The sequence below is a fragment of the Canis lupus genome, chromosome 21, assembly GCF_048164855.1.
Source record: "Canis lupus baileyi chromosome 21, mCanLup2.hap1, whole genome shotgun sequence".
NCBI classification, from domain to species: domain Eukaryota; kingdom Metazoa; phylum Chordata; class Mammalia; order Carnivora; family Canidae; genus Canis; species Canis lupus.
In genome coordinates, this window is record NC_132858.1 from 44,931,443 (window position 1) to 44,951,200 (window position 19,758).

At 42.6% G+C, this 19,758-nt stretch overlaps 1 gene segment (V, D, J or C); it reads right to left on the reverse strand.

The window, feature by feature from the left end:
• Positions 1-6,433, reverse strand: part of LOC140613128 (T-cell receptor gamma chain C region DFL12-like) — a 45,835-nt gene extending 39,402 nt beyond the window's left edge. The window contains 2 exon segments of the C gene segment in view: positions 5,998-6,302; positions 6,391-6,433. Coding sequence covers positions 5,998-6,302; positions 6,391-6,433 — 348 coding nt within the window.
• Between the last annotated feature and the right edge of the window lie 13,325 nt (positions 6,434-19,758).

The following is a 19,758-nucleotide window of genomic DNA, read 5'->3' on the forward strand; positions in this document are numbered from 1 at the left end:
CTTCCATGAAATGAGTTGATTTGCAGGATTTTTTTTAAAAAAGATTTTATTTATTTACTCATGAGAGAGACAGAGAGAGAGAGAGAGAGAAGCAGAGTCACAGGCACAGGGTGAAGCAGGCTCCCTGTGGAGAGCCTGGCGCGGGTCTCATTCCCAGGACCCCGGGATCATGTCCTGAGCCAAAGGCAGACACTCAACCACTGAGCCATCCAGGCATCCTCATTTGCAGGACTTTTATGATAATCACAGGATCTCGGACAGACACAACAGCTAGCTCATTTTCTGACAGGCAATGGAACTTAACTGGTATGAATTCCATTTTATTCATCACCAGTATCTTTAGCCTCAGCTTTTCACAATTTCTGAAAATCCCTGGGGAATGAGATACTATACCTTACTTCTCTCTGAGATAATCAGACCTCAACATATGAAGTGTCCAAATAGGAATTCACGCCAATAGGTAAATAAGTCAAACCTGGCATTGGAGGACAAGGTTAGAGTGATACATGTGGGGGTACAATTTATAGCCATCAGTCTGATCATTTTTTGCTACAGAGACATAACATAACAAGAAGTCTATCAAGTGCTTAATTCAGTGTCTAGTACTTAAGGAGTTCTCATTAATAAAATACATTTTATTATATTCTTATCAGAACATTATATTTATTTATTTTCAGGTGGAACTGAGCTCCTTGAGAGAATGACTATACATTTAACTCTGTACATATAAACTAATTGATTGTTTTTGCTTTGGCTGAGCAAAGAAAAGGAATCAAAGAAATCTCTTGACCCATGGACTGCAAATGCTAATTCTACCACTTTTAGAATATAATTGCAGATTTTTGGTAATTATTTTGTATCTTCAATCTACAAGTAAAAAAAAAGCAACAGAATTACTGCAGTTATTAGGAATGATTAGCTTGTGATTGCTGCAGCTATATGTTGACTCATAGGTAGCAAGAACATAGATCAAGGAAATACAGAAAGGATAAATCAATTAAAACAAATGTGAGAGGCAGGATTTCAGTTGACATGAAGGTGGCGGGTATTTCTCTAGGCTCCTTTAATGAGAGTTGGGATTGTTTCACTAGTGCACACTTGTTGTATTGCATTAAAGAACATCAAGAGCACAGAATTGGATTCATCATAATATTGGTCCATAAAGCACTGTAATCTTTTATATACACAGAGATCTCTTGATTTATTTTATTATAGTAAGTGATGATGACTTGCTTAATAGCTCGAGAAATAACTCAGAATCCCTGATATAATGGAAGAACAAAAGCGTTACAAATAATCTACATGCTCCTTTTTTGCTACATTTATCAACTAGAAAAGCACAGAATTTAGTGATAATCTGTCAACACTTGTCTGTTTCCTGTTTCTTTACTGAATATATCCTGTTCTGTTAGAGAGGGGACCTTGGTGGTTTTGTGGAGAGTGAAATGAAAGGAACTAGATAAAATCTTCTCCTGACTCTTCAACTTGTTTTATTTATTTGGGGGCCAACACAGCCCACTTATTTGACTGTTTGCTTGAATACATTCTTTTGCTCCTGCAGATGGACTGTCCACCTCTCTTTACCTTCCATTGCCCTGGGTATTACAAGGCAGACCCTCATAGACTGTACCTGTGGTCTTCCTTATCTCTGGGTGCTGCTTGGGAGCAGACAGTGGGAGCATCAGCAGGAGACTGGGAAGTGGGAGCAGAGTGAGCTCAGGATTCCCACCCTGACAGGTGGCCTTAGGTTGGCTGCATCCTTCCCCAGAGCCAACATATGGTGTCATCTACCCCAGAGTCAGAGGTTTATGCTCAGACACCAAGAGGTGCAGGTGGGAGTGGCCATTCCCTTTCATACCAGTGAAGCCATTGGAGAAATTTGATTCTTTTCTCCTAGGGCCCTGAATCCACAGGCTTGGAAATCTGATGTCCAAGAAACAATGCTTTTGTTGGGTGACATGGTGATAGTTCTTCAATTTTCAACATTTGATAGAAATCAGAGCAAAGATGCCCATTAGTGAAATCCATAGAAATTAGCCTAAGGGGGTACAGAACAGTGTGGAGAAAGGTGGAGGATCCATCCTACAATGTGTGTAATTCTGCTAGGGATGATCTCATTCCTGCATCTGCATGTGGATAAAAGAGACTTAAAGAAAGCAAGGAAATTATAGTACACTTAATAAGAAGACTGAGTACTTGTGTCACTCTCTGCAGTGGCTGGTATCTGTCTTGCACAGGGGAAAACACACACTCAGCCCAAGAAGATACTCTGAGCTCTGTGTCGCTATAGGATTTTTGGAAATTATTGAAAATGTAAGGAAGCAGGAAAAACTACCCATCATCTTTCACTCAGGCAGCCTTGTTAATACTTGGACATATGTCTTTCTCTCTCTCTTTTTTTTAAACCTCGGGATCATAGCCTTTGTTCTGTTTAGTATGTAGTATTTTCATAGTTACATCTTCTTTCTTAAATAAAGGTTTGTAAAGATCAAAAAAACAAAAACAACAACAACAACAAAAAAAATGACAATCATGAACCTTGTCTCTAACTTGGCAGACAGAGGGAGTGGGAATCAGGAGAGAAAATAAGATTTTGCTTTGTAAAGAAGCCAAGCTTGTTTGAGAAGAAGGGAGAAAAGTGATCAGGACAGAGCCAGTTACAGGCCTTTCTAACCGTCAAATTGCACATGTTGTGTTTAAGTGCTTAGAAATATGCAGTGATTTTTAATATTAGGAAACATGTTAATTCTTTTTTAAAATAAAATTCAAAAACAGTACATATTTTTGGTAAGACAATTTTGGACATATGGAAGTGACAGAAAAAAATATCCTGATCCCAATGTGTAGAGGTGACCTCTCCAAAGTTGTGCCCTTTCCTCTGCCGAGGCTATGTCCTTGAACCAGTACTCAGGGCCAAACATAAAGACCACTCAATACACAAGAGTCAACATGGATTTCCAGACATGCCAGACAATTTTTAAATTGTGATTTGCACAAACGGGAATCTGAGGTAACAGCCAAAATACTAGCATGTGTGTGCAGTTGGTAATGGATAATATATCTATGAAAATCCTGATATTAAGATACTCTTAGACTTAATCAGCCTTAATTTGATACTATAATGTTGGTCATGTATCTGTCTCACATACCTCAGGAATGAAAGAAAATGAGTTGAGCCCAAATCATCAGGATATTTCAAGCATTCATCTATACAAAATCCCCCAACCATGAGGTAATATGAACCCCTTTCTAATAGTCAAAATATCACAACAGGCATTGATAGATCTACCACTATACTCAGTCCTTTACATTCGAATAAGATGCTTTCAGTTCTTCTATGAATTAGCCATTTAAACAACCATTTAATTAGCAAATATTTACTTAGGACAGGAGGGCTGGTTGGCCTCTGGCTGGTTTTCATTTGGTGTGTGTGGCCAAAGTGTCCATGGTGAAACTCACGTTATCCACAAGGAGAAGGCAGGAGAAGGACATGACTCCAAATATGGGCTTGCTTTTCCCTCCACATAGGGTTTGTTTGCTGCATCCAGAAGGTCACTGTCCTCTTAGATGTAACTCACAGGCACTATGGAACTGTGTCAAAAACTGAGATTTGTGTTGACTTGGGATGACTTCTCATGACAATGACTTCATATTTAGCTAATTTCCCTCTAACCAAACTAATAATCAGCTCTCAGAGTCACTGCTCTGTGGTCAGGCACTGAGAGGAAAGTGTTCAGTTGTATCAGGACAGTGGGGAGGACAAATGAAGGAATAGTCCTCAGAGGGAAGATAGGTTTCTGCCCCTCCAACTCCACCGCTTCCTGCACATGCTGGAGATCTTAGCCTTAGGCCTTCAGTAGAGGGTAAAGGGTGGGTGTTAGCTGAGCTCTGTCAAAAGAAGGCATGTCTAAATTATAAATCTCCCATTGCAAAAACAGAAGCTCAGGGAGACAGAGGATGAGTAGTGAGCCTGAGGGACCAATGTCCTTCAGATCATTTAGACTTTCCTTTCATTAATCATTTTTCTCAAGGCAACTAAGCTGTATATAGACTTTGAAATTTCAATTGAAAATGGGTTTTGTTCAGCTTATAGCTCCTCAAAGGGCTTTTTCTTCTTCCCCACATACAGCATCAGGTGTTTTCCTGTTTCGGGCCAGAGAATCAGTAACACAGATTTTCTTTTCTTTTCTTAAATTTTTTTTTAATTTATTTATGATAGTCACACAGAGAGAAAGAGAGAGAGAGGCAGAGACACAGGCAGAGGGAGAAGCAGGCTCCATGCACCGGGAGCCCGACGTGGGATTCGATCCCGGGTCTCCAGGATCGCGCCCTGGGCCAAAGGCAGGCGCTAAACCGCTGCGCCACCCAGGGATCCCTCTTTTCTTTTCTTTCTCAAGAAGTTGACTAGCTTTATAAGAAGGCAGTGAACATATTGCTACCTTATTTCTAAAATTGTGCTTTAATACAGAAATCGGTCCTATAATTTTAGCAGGTAGATAACCTCAGCTTACAGATGAGAGAACAGAGGTGTAGGAAAGCTGTACTCAAAACCCCATGTGGGGTAGTATTAAGAAGTGGAAGGTAGAAGGCCCGGGTCTCAGGGTTGATTGTGTTATCCTGCACTGAGAATCATGTCCCCCCATAGGAGCTTGAGCTCCAGGTACGCCAGTGGATGAGGGTGCTGAGAAGTTGAGAGATACTGTGCTTTTAATTACTGACTCCCCCCTGTAAAGTAATTAATTGTTCACAGGGCAGCAACTTAGAAAGTAGAATCCGGAGTTGACTCTCATTCTCAGCTTTTAACCACTTTGTGGCAAATCTCCAGAGAGTCCTTCATCCCTAACATTATTTGCATAATATTTTATTTGCACATTTTTCAGGGAGATGATCAGAATCTTAAATTGCCAGTCTAGGGGCACCTGGGTGGCTCAGTTGGTTAAGCGGCGGACTCTTGATTTCAGCTCAGGTCATGATCTCAGGGTCTTGGGATCGAGTCCCATATTGACTCTCATTCTTCCTCTACTCCTCCCCAATGTTCACTCATGCACACACTCTCTCTCTTTCTCTCTGAAATAAATAAATTAAATCTTTAAAAAATTGCCAGTCTATAACAGTACTATTCAACAGAAATAAATGTAAGTCACCAATTTGAGACATAAATTAAAACTTTTCTATCCACTGCATTAAAGAAGGTTAATAGAAAAAATTAATTAATTCTAGGACTATTTTTATTTAGTCAAAGATATGCATGGGGCACCTGGGTGGTTCAGTCGGTTAGGCAACCAACTCTTGGATCTCGGCTCAGGTCTTGATCTCATGGTTATTAGTTCAAGCCCCATGCTGGGCTCCATGCTGAGTGTGGAACCTACTTAAAAACAAAAACAAAAACAAAGATATTGAGGTGCCTCAGTTAGTTAAGCATCTTACTTGATTTCAGCTCATGTCTTGATCTCACAGCGATAAGTTCAAGACATGTACTGGGCTCCATGCTAAGTGTAGAGTGTACTTTAAAAAAAAAAGATATCTAAAATATTATTTCAACATACAAATTGTTAAGAGATATCGTACTTTAAGTTTTATAGTCTCCAGAATGTGACTTGTGTGCTACACAAGCAGCCCATCTCAGCTTGGACTAATCTACTAGTTACATTTTAAGTGCTCAGTAGCCACTTGTGGCTAGTGGCTAGAGGCTACTGCATTGAGCACCACCGTTTCTGCTCCAAATGCTTCAGAAACGACACTTGCATAATCTTCAGAAAAGTTCCTCCAGGCTGGACAGCTCCCTGGATCTATGCCAGTCTGAGTACCAGGGGCTCCTTGGCCTCCAGGATTACATGCAGTAGACACGTGAAGGGAGTGTCCGCAAGAGTCTGGGATGCTGAAGGGTGACCCCAGGGCAACCCCAAGGATTCAGGAGTGGTTGAAGTGCCAGTCCTGGAGACCCAGAGTCAGAGAACTTTTTGCTCAGGGACCTGGTCAGCATATGGGGCTCTGCACTTCCCAGGTAGCACAGTAGTACACAGCTTCATCGTTCTTCTTCAGCTTCAGCACCAACAGACTATAGCTGGTGACATCTTTATCTTTTATGGCAATGATTTTATCTGCTTTCAGGACTGAATCCTTGTTCACAGAAGATCCAGACACTTCCAGTCTGAGGATCCTCTGGGGGGCCGTATGCTCCTGGTGATGGTACCAGTGGATATGGCTGATCTTGGCGCTGGCTTTGCAAGGCATAATGGCCAAGGTGTCCATGCGCACCACAACCACGGATGGCTGCTCCAGGCTGAATGCCACCAAACCACCTGTGAGGGGGACAGCTGTGAGCCTGGGGTGGCCTGGAGCTTCAGGGCACCCCACACACTCCTCACCAAGGAGAGAGTCTGGCCTTACCGGGAAATAAGAGAGTGCACAGGAAGGCAAGGAGACATATCATGGTCTACTTCCCACCTGGTGGAGACAAGCCCAGGATAACCTTGCAGCTGCACTTGCTGGGAGGAGACCAACTGGGTGGGTGGCAGAGGACTGGTTAGAGACTGAGCCTGTGCTTCCTGGTGGCCCTGGAAGGTACTGGTGAAAGAGAGGGAGCAGGGAGGGAGGAGCCCAGAAAGCAAGGACAGTGAAGGTCAGGGGGTGGGACCAGGTGCTGTAGTTCCAGTGTCAGATCCTCAGAAATGGTAAAGGCAGGGCCTCAGGAAGGGTCAGCTGAGGAATGCATCTGAAATGAAGCTTGTGAGGAGTCAAGGTAGTGTGGACTTCGGTCTGAAATGAAGGTTTCTTTTTGGGTGTGCCAAATATACCAGGAACTCCTGGGTGTAGTTATGACAATTAGTTGTGCTAATGATAGCATGTCAGTCTGGAAGGAGAAGGCAGTGGGGATGCCTAGGAAGGGGACTTGGTTGGGGCAAGGAGGATTGATACCAGACCTAGCTCCTGAGATCTTCCTCTTGGTCAAAGCTGAAAGGGAGACATGCTGAGCTATAACCAAGATTTAAGGCTCAAGTGTCCCAAAATACAAGCTTTGAGGTTGTACTGAGTTGATGAAGTAGTGACTAGAATACTCTGCTAAAAGAATATTCCAGGGCCATCATTCAGACTCTCAGCAGGTGTTTAGGGCAGCTGTATTAAAATATTAAGCGGGAAAAAGAGTGAGAATGTGGGTGACATCTGCACAGTAAAATGACAAGTGGGAAGTCATTATACTGAGGGAAGTGCCTCCGTATAGAAGATGAGCAATGGGGGTGGTGAGAAATTGGTTGAACGTCTCTTTCTATTTTCTTCTCTTTTCTAGACTTTCACCCAATAAAAAAATCTTCCTTTGCGGAAAAAATTTACAACCGTCTATTCTTTTATGAAAATAAATTTTATTTCACTTTCAAAACTCTTAATTATTTCTCATAGTTATTATAAACGTTTCTCTTCAAACACTGCTGAAATTCAAGGCTGAACAAGTGTTGGCCATGATGAGACCTACTGTGTAATGAAGTCTACCCCAAACCTCCAGCCAAATACTCTCCGGGGTATGTCAAATGATAAAAGTAAAACAATTTAGCGTGTAAAGTGTGGTGTCCTTTATTCAAAGGAGAACAATCCATGGATTGGAGAGTTCAGGGCCTCATAAGCAGTGGAGTACTCTGCCCCAGGGATTCAGAGAAAGAGGGAGTTTTATAGAGCCTTAGAAGCAGCAAAAGGGGAACAGGCAGGATGAGCTGGAAGGTCAGGGATTTCCTCACAAGGCTGGCACGTCAGGCCGGTGTATGGAGATAGTATTTAGCTTAAATTTATTGACTGAGGTTGTGTATTTAATCTTAATTAGATCAGGGAAATCATTACACATTCTTGATGTTTGGGGCTTGGTTGGCTGGGATAGCCTGTATTTCTGGTCAAGGGCAGCCTTTACAGGAATAGGAAAGTTACTTAAGCTTTAGTTTGCAGACTTGATACTTCAAGCAGGAGCGCCTCCATCCTGGGCCTGCACAACTATTTCAACAGGAGATAATTGTTTTCCTGTCCTCTACTTCTCTTCCTTCTGTGGTCTGTTGGTGGTATTCTCCAAGTGACACTGAAACTATATATTTGTCTAAAAGGGACACATGTTCCCTCCTTTCCCTTTTAATCCCTTTCACTATTTCTTATATTTCCCATAAGAGTGAAACCGTATGATGATTGTCCTTCTCCGATTGACTTACTTCAAGCAAAGGAGAGAAAATGAGTGGGAAGAATTAGAGAGGGGGACAAATATGAGAGACTCCTAACTCTGGGAAAGAAACAAAGGGTTGTGAAAAGGGAGGCGGGCAGGGGATGGGATGACTGGGTGATGGGCACTGAGGAGGGTACTTGATGAGATGAGCACTGGGTGACATACTATATGTTGACAAATTGAACTTGAATTTTAGAAAAAAAGACACATGTCTAGAAAGTAATAGGAGAAAACTCCTGAGCAGCAGAGAAGAAGAGGTAAGACTTCCCCCACCCTCATGAGGAGAGTAGAGGGTTCTGTGCAAGACCTCCTGGTCCCCAGGAAGAGAGAAATCAGGTGGCTGTAGAGGGAGCAGTACTTCCTATCCTCCCAGGTCATCCTCTAGCCATGAATACAACTGCTCTGATGGCCCCAGACATCAGCCCCAGGGGAGAGGCAAGTGGGTCAGAGCAGGTGTGGACTCAGGCTGACCCTGTGCAAAGAAAAGAGCCAGGTGCTGAAGCTTGGACCTTTCCATTTAAACTCTGAGAGGCTGGCCTGCTCTCCTTGACCTGGGACAGCTCCCTTGTGACCATGGGAGAGTCTGAGATCTACTCCAGTTTCACTTTTCACTAGGTTACAGGGAATAAGCTGGATGTCCAAATCACCACTCAACACACCAGACTAGATAGTTGTTGACAGTGGAGGAGAGAGGAAGCCAGACTAGGGCACAGTTCATGCCCACCCCACCCCCAGCTTCCCAGACAGCAGCCCCATCCCCTGCTAGGGCCGTGGCAGGGCTGGACCAGGACAGTTTCCAGAAGAGTCCAGGGGAGCCCAGAAACCTCAGCCACAGCTTCACATCCTTCCTGCTTTTCCCACAGGCTCCGAGGCTGCCAGGTGCACACGGTCTGCAGGGAACAGCTGGTTCAGACCCAGTCCCTGTGCCTGCCAGCCTCCCAGACCTGCTCGCCTCGTGGATCAGGGGTCCAGCCTGGGGCTCAGCCCTCTGAGCACCCAGCGATGTGGTCTGATCAGTGGTGCACTGAGGGGAGAGGTCCTTCCTATATGGAACTGCCAAAGGGGAGCCCTGGAGGCCGAATGATACCTCCTTACTCTCTGAGGTTTTATTGTATCGACGAGACAGAATGACAGGTCCAGTCCAAGCCCTGACCCTTGGGGGACGTGTGTCTTTGGGAAAGTAACTGTGCATAGGAATAATAATGCTCACTCTGGAGACATCCCCCAACATGGGCCTGGGATTGGGCCAAATTGGTTCCTTTTTAAATAAATAGTTATTAGCCTTACATAAAATGTGATTCTTATAACCATTTGTTCCTTATAATAACATACTAACATAGTTATACCATCCAAACTTGATATATTAGTGAATGGAAATCTTAAAACATTTCACTTGCTCAGAGTCATAGAAGTATTGAAGGCTTTATTAAAGCCTTAGTCTGACAAAGTCCAAAACCCATGAACCCATGACACCATCCATTCCATATATACAGATTCAACGTGTGTGTACGGAGAGACAGATAAAGAGTGAGAGACAGAGAGAGAGAGTTTCTTTTAAGCTCTAAAGACTAAGGGGCCATGAGGAAATATTCAGAGAGCTTGCAGAACTCAGGAATCTCTCTCACTTGCCAGGAGGAAGGAGCAGAAGCTGTTCTTGAGAAGCCGTCGTTCAGGTAATGGTGTTGGACCCAGAACGTAGGAGAGATTCCTCTAGCCCTTGTGAATTAAGAGTTGCTTGCCTTTTTTGAGAGACTATTTTTAAAGGTTGTAACAGAAACTATCCATTAAATAATAAAAAATGCACTCTATTGAGTGTCACACGCTGTACCTACCGATTTCCTCCCTGCAAGCCTCAAGCAGGTGTCATTCATCCCATTCTGTAGATGAGACAGAGGCTTAGGGAGGTGGAGTCACCCACCTGAGATTGCCCAGCTAGGAAAGACACATGGAGAACCTCCAGTCGGCCAGGCTCTGAGGCCTGTGCCCTGCGTAACCTGCGTGGATGTTTGTGATTCAGGGATTAATTTTGTCCTCACTGGGCTGTTGCTTTGAATGTGAATTGTGGTCCTGTCTTCAGTACTGAGATTCTGGGTTAAAAGCTGCAGTAGTTGGCTGGCTCCTTCCTCTGTCTTCCGGCCCCCCCTGCTGAGCGCTGCAGGCAGGTCCTACAGAGACAGTCCTCTGGGGTGGAGCCCAGGGAAGTGGTGTCTGTTACTGCAAAGGACCTGCTGGGGAAGGGGAAAAGCCAGACCTACCAGGCAGGAAGCCTGCTTTTCCAGGTGTGGACTCAGTGTGCTTGGCAGTTTTAGGTAAGGGGATTCTTCCTGCAAGGCCCCCGTTTCCCAGCCTCAAATGAGAATATTGACTGATATGTTTGGTGTCCTCTGTACCTGTGAAAACTGTAGAGATTTGCCCGTGAATAGTGCACATTTACGTGTATATAAATGGCCTAGCATCCCTGTCAGCCCATGTCTGTCCATGAGTCTGTCCCCACAGTTCACTGCTCCCCTGTGCTGCTCCTTATACCACTATTGCAGCCAGGGCACTGATTCATCCCCCGACACTGACGGGCACTTGTACTGCTGCCCAGACTGGCTGTCACAGCAAGGCTGTCCTCCACCCCTCGAGGCTCTGCTGCTGGGTGTCAGCATTTCCCTGGGAATCTGATCCCCCCAGTTCCTGGTCCTGGAAATACACATGCATGTTCTGTATAAACACTGCCTGTGCTGTCACCTGACATTTAATATTTCACCAACCTGAGGGCGACCACACAGGGTCAGGTTGTTTGAGGAGGTGATGGGCACCTGTCTGATGACGAGGAAGCTGAGGGTCTCTCTTCATATCTGGTGTCCATGGAGATTCTCCCTCAGAGACCAGCTTCTCCGTGTCCTTTAGGTGCCGCCAAGGGGAGGCTGGCTCGCAGAGGCTCCATCATCCAGCAGAGCCAGGCCACCTGCGCTGTTCCCGGGCCCCCCCGTCCTGGTTGTGAGCCCTGGACTCCGTGCACACACCGCAGATTCTCAGCTCCTCATCTGCAGAAAGGAAAATTAGCAACTACCTCATAGGTTTATGACGATTAAATAATGCACTACATGCAGAACAGTAAGGAGGGTGTCCAGCAAATGAAGATTGTCAGATACTTTGTATTTACTGTTAACAGCAATGTAATAATCTTATAAATACAAAAAATATGGACATAATACAAGTATTATAATACATCATTGAAAGTATGCTATAGATAAAAATGAAGATAAAATGATATAAAAGTTGAATTACTAAATTATTTAAGATTAGAGGAAATGTTATAAAATACTTTCTAACTTGAATGATTTATGTCTTGGATATTTATCCTTTGTGAGTTTTAGCGGAAAAATATCCTCAGCTAATTTACCTTCTCTCTAAACTTTGGCTAAGGTATTTGCATTAAATACAGATTCTCAGTTTTGTAGTCAATCTCTTGTTGGCCACAGACTTTGCACACTTTGGAATCCTGTTTAGGAAAATATGTCCCCCTCCAGCACCACCAAAGCATTCTGTCCTTTCCCGGGATATTCAGTTTGAGATTAGAGTCCCTGCTGAGCCGAGCATTAGCGTGTCTGGACTTCTGTGAACCCCTCATCCCTCAGTCTCTCCTTTATTGGCTCCTTGCACATAAGATCCCTGCAGTAGGTTCAGAGCACAGAGGAGGTCAGCAGAGATATTTTCAGTTATGGGAAAATGAAGTAGTAAGTCGTGTTGATTTTACACAGAATTCAATAAGAAACCCCGGTGGTGCTGGTGGAGAAGTAAACCGGTGGAGCACGCTAATCACACTCATTATTAACATTTTGTATATTTATAAAAGGTTATCCATTTATCGGCTTTACAATGGACATTTCTCTAACAAAATGCTTCCTATAGGCCATTTGCCCAACCTGATCGGGGTGTTTGATTTGCTTTGTTCTTTGGTTTTCTTGATATAGTTGATTTCCCCAGGGAGGAAGGTATTCCCCAGGGAAAGATGCCATAAATACTGAGTGAAAGAATCAGTTAGTAACACAAGTAATTTTTAGAACTGTTGAATTATATTGTACACTTGAATCTGGTATAGCGCTCTATGGTAATTATACTTTAATTTTTTTAAAAGAGCTTGTTTCTCCTTCTTCTCATTGACACATGCTAGAGGTTATCTGTTGAATGACAGGCATTGTAGCAGATGTAAACTGGTATCTCCTTGGGTTTTCATTTACCCCTACCGACTAAATTGTGAAAATATTTACATGTGCTTGTTAGTTACCCCTATATCTTCTTGAGAAATGTGTCTTTTAACCCTTTTATTTTTCTTTGAAGTGATATTAAGTCCTACTAAGTGGGAAATCTTTATGCATTCAAGATAAAAGGCCTTTATAAGATGTATGAATTTTTCTCCAAGGCTGTAGTCTTTTCATTTTCTTCAAGGGGACTTTTGAAACCCATGTTTTAGGTTTCGATGAAATCCAGTCTATCAGAATGTATTATTTTATGGATAATGTGTTTGGGGTCATATCTAAGAACTCCTTGCCTCATTCCTGTATCACACAATTCCTTCCTCTGTTTTCATCTAGGAGATTTTAGAATTTTAGATTTACCTTTTAATTTATGGTCCATCATGAAATACTTTTCATGTATACAGGAGCAAATGAAAGAAATTTATGCTTCTGCCTTGCGATATTCAGTTGTAGCTGAGTCAGTTGTGGAAAAGACTATCTCATCTTGCATGGAAGTAACTCAACACATTTATCAAAATCCTGTTGACCAAACACAAGAGATTATTTCTGGACTCTCAGTTCTCTTCCAGTGACCTTCATGTTTCTTTGCACCAGCAGTACTGGCTAAATTGTGTAACTTAATCCTTCTGTAAGCTCTGAAATCGGGTCCTGTAAGGCCTTGCTGGAAAGGCCCGCCCTGCTGCCTCCAGGACCTCATGGGTTAATGAGAAAGCTTTCCACATCCTCTGTGTGTGTGCAGCATCATCAGTATCTCATCCAAATCAAGTTTTATGTGTGTCCTCCCTCCAGTGATTCTACAGGGTGACCATATCAGTCCCCCAAGTTTGGTCTCTTTCAAAATAATTAGATCTATTCCAGGGTTTTGGGTTTTCATGTTAATTTTAGTGCAAACTTATATATTTGTGTGCACAAAGTGTCTGCATTGAATCCTTAATCCATTTGGTGAGAATTGTCATCATGGCAATATTGAAGCTTCTAATCCATGAACATGGACCCTCTCTGCGTTTGTTTAGAGATTCTTTAATTTTCATCTGCATTGTTTTGTACTTTTTAATGTACCAAATTTGCTCTTCTTGTGTTAAATTAATTCCTAAATGTTTTATTCTTTTTGGTTCTATTGTAAATGGAACTGTTTCCTAAATTTCATTTTCAAGTAGTGCTTTCTGATATACAGAAATCCAACTGATATTTTGTACATTGAATGTGTCCTTTGTGTGATATCTAACTTGTTTATGAGTTCTTCTTTGGGCTTTGTGTGCAGGTAGATTCTCTGGAAATATCTACACACAGGGTCATGTCAGCTGTGGATGAAGTTATTTTGACTTGTTTTCAATCTACAAGAGAGTTTTACATTTTTTCGCGTTGCACTGTCTAGAACTTTAATACTGTGTTGAAGACAAGTGTCAGGAGCAGACTTCCTTATCTTGTTCCTGATCTTTGGGAAACGCATTCAGCTTTGCAGCATTAAGTATGATGTCAGCTATGGGTTTTCACAGATGCCCCTTATCAGGTTGAGGAAGTTCTTCATTTTGTGATTGTTTCTTCTGCCAAAGAGAATAATCTCTTGATTCCCTCAAATGACAATATTGTTCCAAGTCATAAATTTTCTAACCTAGATTTTACTTCTTTTATATAAATATTCTATTTTGTAGTTTTGCCATCCTTCATTAGAATATTTTTTTACTTTTTGTGTCGTATTTTCCTTTAGGTTTTGCAACATGATTTTCTCTATTTATTGAACACATTTCTTATAGCTACTTTAAAGTATTTATCTCCTAAGAAAGTATCTGCACATCCTCAGGGCAGTTTGTATTGAATTGTAAGGGGGTTTTCACCTAAGAATAGTCACTTTTGTTAGTGCCTGGCTGTTATTTTTTTAGTGAAAAGTATCTCATTAAAAATATCTTGTAGGCAACTCTAGATTGTGACTTGTCCCCAAAACGTTGCTTTCATTGTTGCTTTTAGGCTGAGAAACTTGTCTGTACTTAATCAGTGATGTTATATCCCCTGTAGTATGGCCTGCTCATGCCTCTGATATTTTATTAAATTATTATATTTTTCAGCCTTGCTTCCTGTGTTCCTGTTCACCCTGTGTCTACATAATATCATGGTCACCAAAATTACTTAAGGAAAGACTTGGACTCTGACAAATAGTTTTGCTGTAGGTATTGGGCAGCACATGAATATTTTAGGCAAATAGATAGTCTACATGTGCTAAAGTAGAAGTCTTCCCAGATTATAGTTTTTCTGAGTCTTGCCATGGCTCCTCTGCATATGCCAATCACCTCAATGCACACCAGCAGTGCTTGACTGGCTTGGGCATTTTGGTGTCTCTGCTAAGCATGCACACAGCCGTAGCTGAACATGTGTCTGCTGCAAGCATGACCACAACATCAGACCAGCAGAGCATCTGGCTTTCCTGCTTGAAACCACATGAATTGTTAGTTCACCATCACATCATTCCCTACCCCAAATTAACTGGGCTCCCTTACACTGTGTAATTTTGCTGCAGGTTCTCATGGCTTTCCCGATTTTGGAAGAACCTTCATGTCCAAAATGCTGGGTGCTGGGAGGTTGGGAAAGAATAGTAGCCACAGTAGGCAAGTGCACTGCTGGTGTTCCCTGGATCTGTAGCTTTCCATTATATTTTGCTTTTTCTTGATGGCTTGAGCATTTACTGTGCTGTTGTATACTACATAAATATAATTTAAAGTGGATGCAAGATATTTTATAGAAATATAATCATTCTTTCTCTTCCAATCTCAGACATTTAGAGATTTTCCAGTTTTAGAGAAAAAATATATATAATGGAAAACAAGAATTATTTTGTCAGAGATATTTGCTGAAAAAATAATTACAAAATATATTTCCAGGGTCAAATGTGTATTTCTACAAGTCAGTTCAACTGCATTTGTGCTGCTCTGAGAATGGACCAAGTGATGAAAGTGCCATGAGGAGTGGTGTGGGAGGCTGAGGCTTAACCAGGTGAATTTCTTAATGTGGAGAAAGGATCAAGGAGGGTCTACAGTTAATGGCTTTTGGACCTAAATATCAAGAACTCAGTAGTGTGGTCACAGTTAGAGTATCCTGTCTCAGAAATGGAGTTGCATATACACCAGGCCCACAGATGATGCCTAAGCTGCATGTGAGTGTATAATTTACCCTGAGAAAGAGCTCTCTCCCACACATGCTGGGCTGAGGCAGTAGCTTGGGGCCCCTATCATGGAGGCCAGGGCTCACCCAGAAGTTGGCTCTCAAGCATAGACCAAGAGGAGTAAAGTTGAAAGTGAGAAAGTGTTGTAAGTCAGACTATGAAAGCTTAGGGTGGTGATCTCAGCAATAGAAATTTGTTTCCCCAAGGACTGGACAGATTGTGTCCCAGGACTGGGGAATCTCTCTGTACCTAGCTTGGGTGGGGTGGACACAGGGACACTTGCTTCTTGTGCTCACATTGCTAAACAGCCCTCCTCTGCTCCACCCCAGCACACTTACCTGATGTGCATGCCTTTATTGAGCCTTGTTCAGCCTGACTCTGCAGTCATTTGTCCCTTTAGAGGGACCGAGATGACTCAGTCTGTGACATTCAATTCAACAGTTGAAGTAAGGTTCCCCATATGTCCGTGTTCTTGTGAGGAGAGAAGCACCTGCTGTTGTGACATCTACACGCTGCCTGTGCCAACAGCCTCATGGGCAGGGGCCTCGTGTCACCCTGCCTACACTGACCAAATGAGACTGAAAGTAGAAGCCTCTGTGAATCACCTGCCATGGAAAAGCACAGATCCTGGTGCAATGTCTGCGATCACCTAGGGCTACAAGCTGTCTGCGTGCAGTGCAGTTCCTTCAGAATGGTGTCATCAGAGTGGACTAAGGGTGCCACAGTCTTCCGTATAGGATCCCAACCCACATAGCAGCTAGTGGAATGAACATGGTATAAAATAGGGGAACCCTCACCCACAGCCCAAGACTGTGTTTGACGGCAGGAGCATGTGTGTGCAGATGGATGTTTTCTTTCCATTAGCTGTGGCCTTTTGGAAATGAGCAAGATGGCTGTGGTTTAACTGTCCTTATTTCATCTTACAACACCAGAGACACTGCACTGGCCCAACCAGTAGGGGACCGTTTAACTTCAAGATTCTCCAAAAGTCAACTGCAGGTGAAAATGCACACACACAAAACTAAACCCGAGAAAATAAACATCCCCATCACACTAGCGGCCTCATTCCACCCCACTGTCCTCTGCACCACCACATTCCTCTATCTGCACTTCCCAAGTCCAGGGCAGCCCAGGTGGGTTGAGAAGTAAAGTACTAAGGAGTTGGAAGCCACAGGAGACACTTCCTAGGAGCCTCAGCAAGGACATCAGCCCACAGAGCTGCAAGTCATTTGTTACTTTCCCCTCATTGCCTCTGTGCTTTCCACATGCAGAAGCAGTTCCAGATCACTAATTAGAGGCACAGGCATTTGTCCAAGGAGACCTGAACAAATTTTTGAGAATCAGAGAGTAGATTAAAATTAAATTTCTGGGCAGCCCCGGTGGTGCAGTGGTTTAGCGCTGCCTGCAGCCCAGGGTGTGATCCTGGAGACCTGGGATCGAGTCCCGCATCAGGCTCCCTGCATGGTGCCTGCTTCTTCCTCTGCCTGTGTCTCTGCCTCTCTCTCTCTAGCTGTGTCTCTATGAATAAATAAATAAAGTCTTTAAAAAAATAAATAAAATTAAACTTCTTCTTCCTTTATTTGCTGGGTCTTCTGTAGTTTCCACATGGGAATCTCTACTTGGTTTCCAAATCACTCATTTCACAGAAACTGAAGCTGATTGTAAAAAGAAAACAAAAATCAAGGATGCCTCAGTGGCTCATCGATTGAGCATATGTTTTCAGCTCAGGGTGTGATCCTGGAGTTCTGGGTTGCAGATCTGCATGGGGCTCTAGCAGGGAGCCTGCTTCTCCCTCTGCCTGTGTCTCTGCCTCTCTCTGTGTAGCCCCCAGGAATAAATAAATAAGATTCAAAACAAAACAAAAAATCATTCCCATTTAAATGAGACATTGTTTCATTTCTAATAATCAAATTTATTGCTCTAAGTACTTTCATTACTGAAAATGGGAAAATATACAACTATTAACTTTTCAACAACTTATCACATACTGAACATTTTGTTGTACATCTATGTTTGTAAAAATACAAACACACATATAAACAAGTACATACACACTTGTTAGTGTGTGTGCATGCAGGCCTGATATCTATTATTTCCAAAGTATATGGCAATAGTAGATTCTAATGCTGTAGAGTACTTGCATGTACCCAGAAGAATTAACTCTTACATCCACACAACTCAAGGTGACAGGGCACACTGTATCTTCTTTTAATGCATGAGAAAATTATGTCACAGAAATGAAATAGCTTTAGGACCAAGATTTAAACACAGGCACTTGGGATTCAAAATCCAAGCATTTCCCTCCTCCACCACCCTTTCCTTTCAACGTTAGTCCTGCTCTCATGGAGTGCTTATGAGATCAGGAAACATATTGTCCATAAAGCATTGCTATAGGTCTGAGCACACCCGCCAGTCATGTGACATGTTATATAATCACCACCCAAATGTTTTAAACCAGATGACTCTGAATCAACTGACCATTGAAGGGGAAATAACCTGGGTATCTTTTTCACTAGCTGTGGCTCTCCTGTTTGGGCCAGTGCCACAATGAGGCATCATTAGACCACCTCAGGGCAAGAATTAGGAATATGGAATTGACCAATATGACAACCAACACTGTATCTGAAGGCTCAGCTGTCATGCTGCCTCTTACATTTGACTCTCAATTAGATAGCACCAAATAAAACAGACATAGGCCAAAGTAGAATTTTGATTGCTTTTATTGTGCCTACTATGATAAACAGTACGAAATTCAAGTAGCAAGAATGAGTGCTTTCAGGTATGTAAAATAAAGAGTTTCCAGGGAAGCATCTGTATAAATAAGAGTTCAAGGATACAGCTGGAAGCTGCATGCTGGCTGTACTCAGAGGCATGGGTACTAGGTGGTTGAGGAGCTAACTGAGGAGAGACCAGTGCTGAAGCCCCTGGGGATGGCCCCCTGTCCCCAACTCTGAGTCATAGCCAAATTTGTTCTCACTGCAGAGTGAAAGTTTTTGTTTGTCCAGTGGTTTATAAACCCATTCTGCATAATGACACTATAGAGAAGACACATGTGAAATGAAATAACCCAATCTCAGAAAGAAAGTCTCACTTGTTCCACAGCAGACATTTTAGAACTGTAGCCAATGGGAATAATTGGATCGTGATGGCACCATGTGTTAGGAACACTTCCCAGTACCACTGAACTCTGGTCTCCCAAGCAAACAGATGGCAGTGATGATGGAGTACGTCAGACTCTTCATGAGGAGGAGGAGGAGGAGGAGGAGGAGGAGGAGGAGGAGGAGGAGGAGGAGGTAGGTATAGTAGGCTGAGGTGTTCATGAGCTGCACCTGCAGGGGGTCTAAAAGAAAGGATGTATTAATTTCACAGTTTTTTTTTTTTGAAAGGCCAAGATGTATTCACTGCGAAGGTGACTGTATACAATTCTGATAATTTAAGTCAAGTGCCATTCTCTCACCAGCACAACGGGGTAGTAAATACTTATATCAACATCACCACCACCACCACCTAAGACAACTCAGAATGGAGTTTGCAGGGCAACTCAGTCAAAACCTGTGAAACTCACTAGTACATTCCAAAGTATTAAAAAGTAAATTTGTGTTTATAGTGAATGAATCCAGTGGGGAAAAATACATTGGTGATAAGTGGCTTTTAGAACGTTCATCCCACATGAATTAAAGTAAGAATAATGAGGCAATATACATTAAGTACAAACTAAATGTCACTTATTTTGAGAACTTTGCATGCAAAGCTTAAATCTTACTTAATTTTACAATAACCTCTGAAATGATTATTTTAATTCCCAATTTACAAATAAAGTGAATACAGAGAGAGAAGCCATTTGCCTGATTTCATACAACCAGTAAGTACTAGAATCCAGATTTCAATCCCAGCAACACAGAATTAAAGAACACTTTTTCAGTTGCTCTGTAATTCTGCATCTTCACATTCAACAAATACCCAAGACTTCAAAATGACTAAGCAAAAATATAAAGTTGGAAGCTTCTGCTGCTGCTGAAGCTGGTGATGATGTTGATGATGGTCAGAGTCCAGAATCCCCTGATATTGGCCATGGATGGTGGATCAGCAGGGCCTGAACCAATGCTTCTCATCATTTCCTTTGTTCATTATGTGGGGAAAAAGTGCCAAGTGCTAGCACC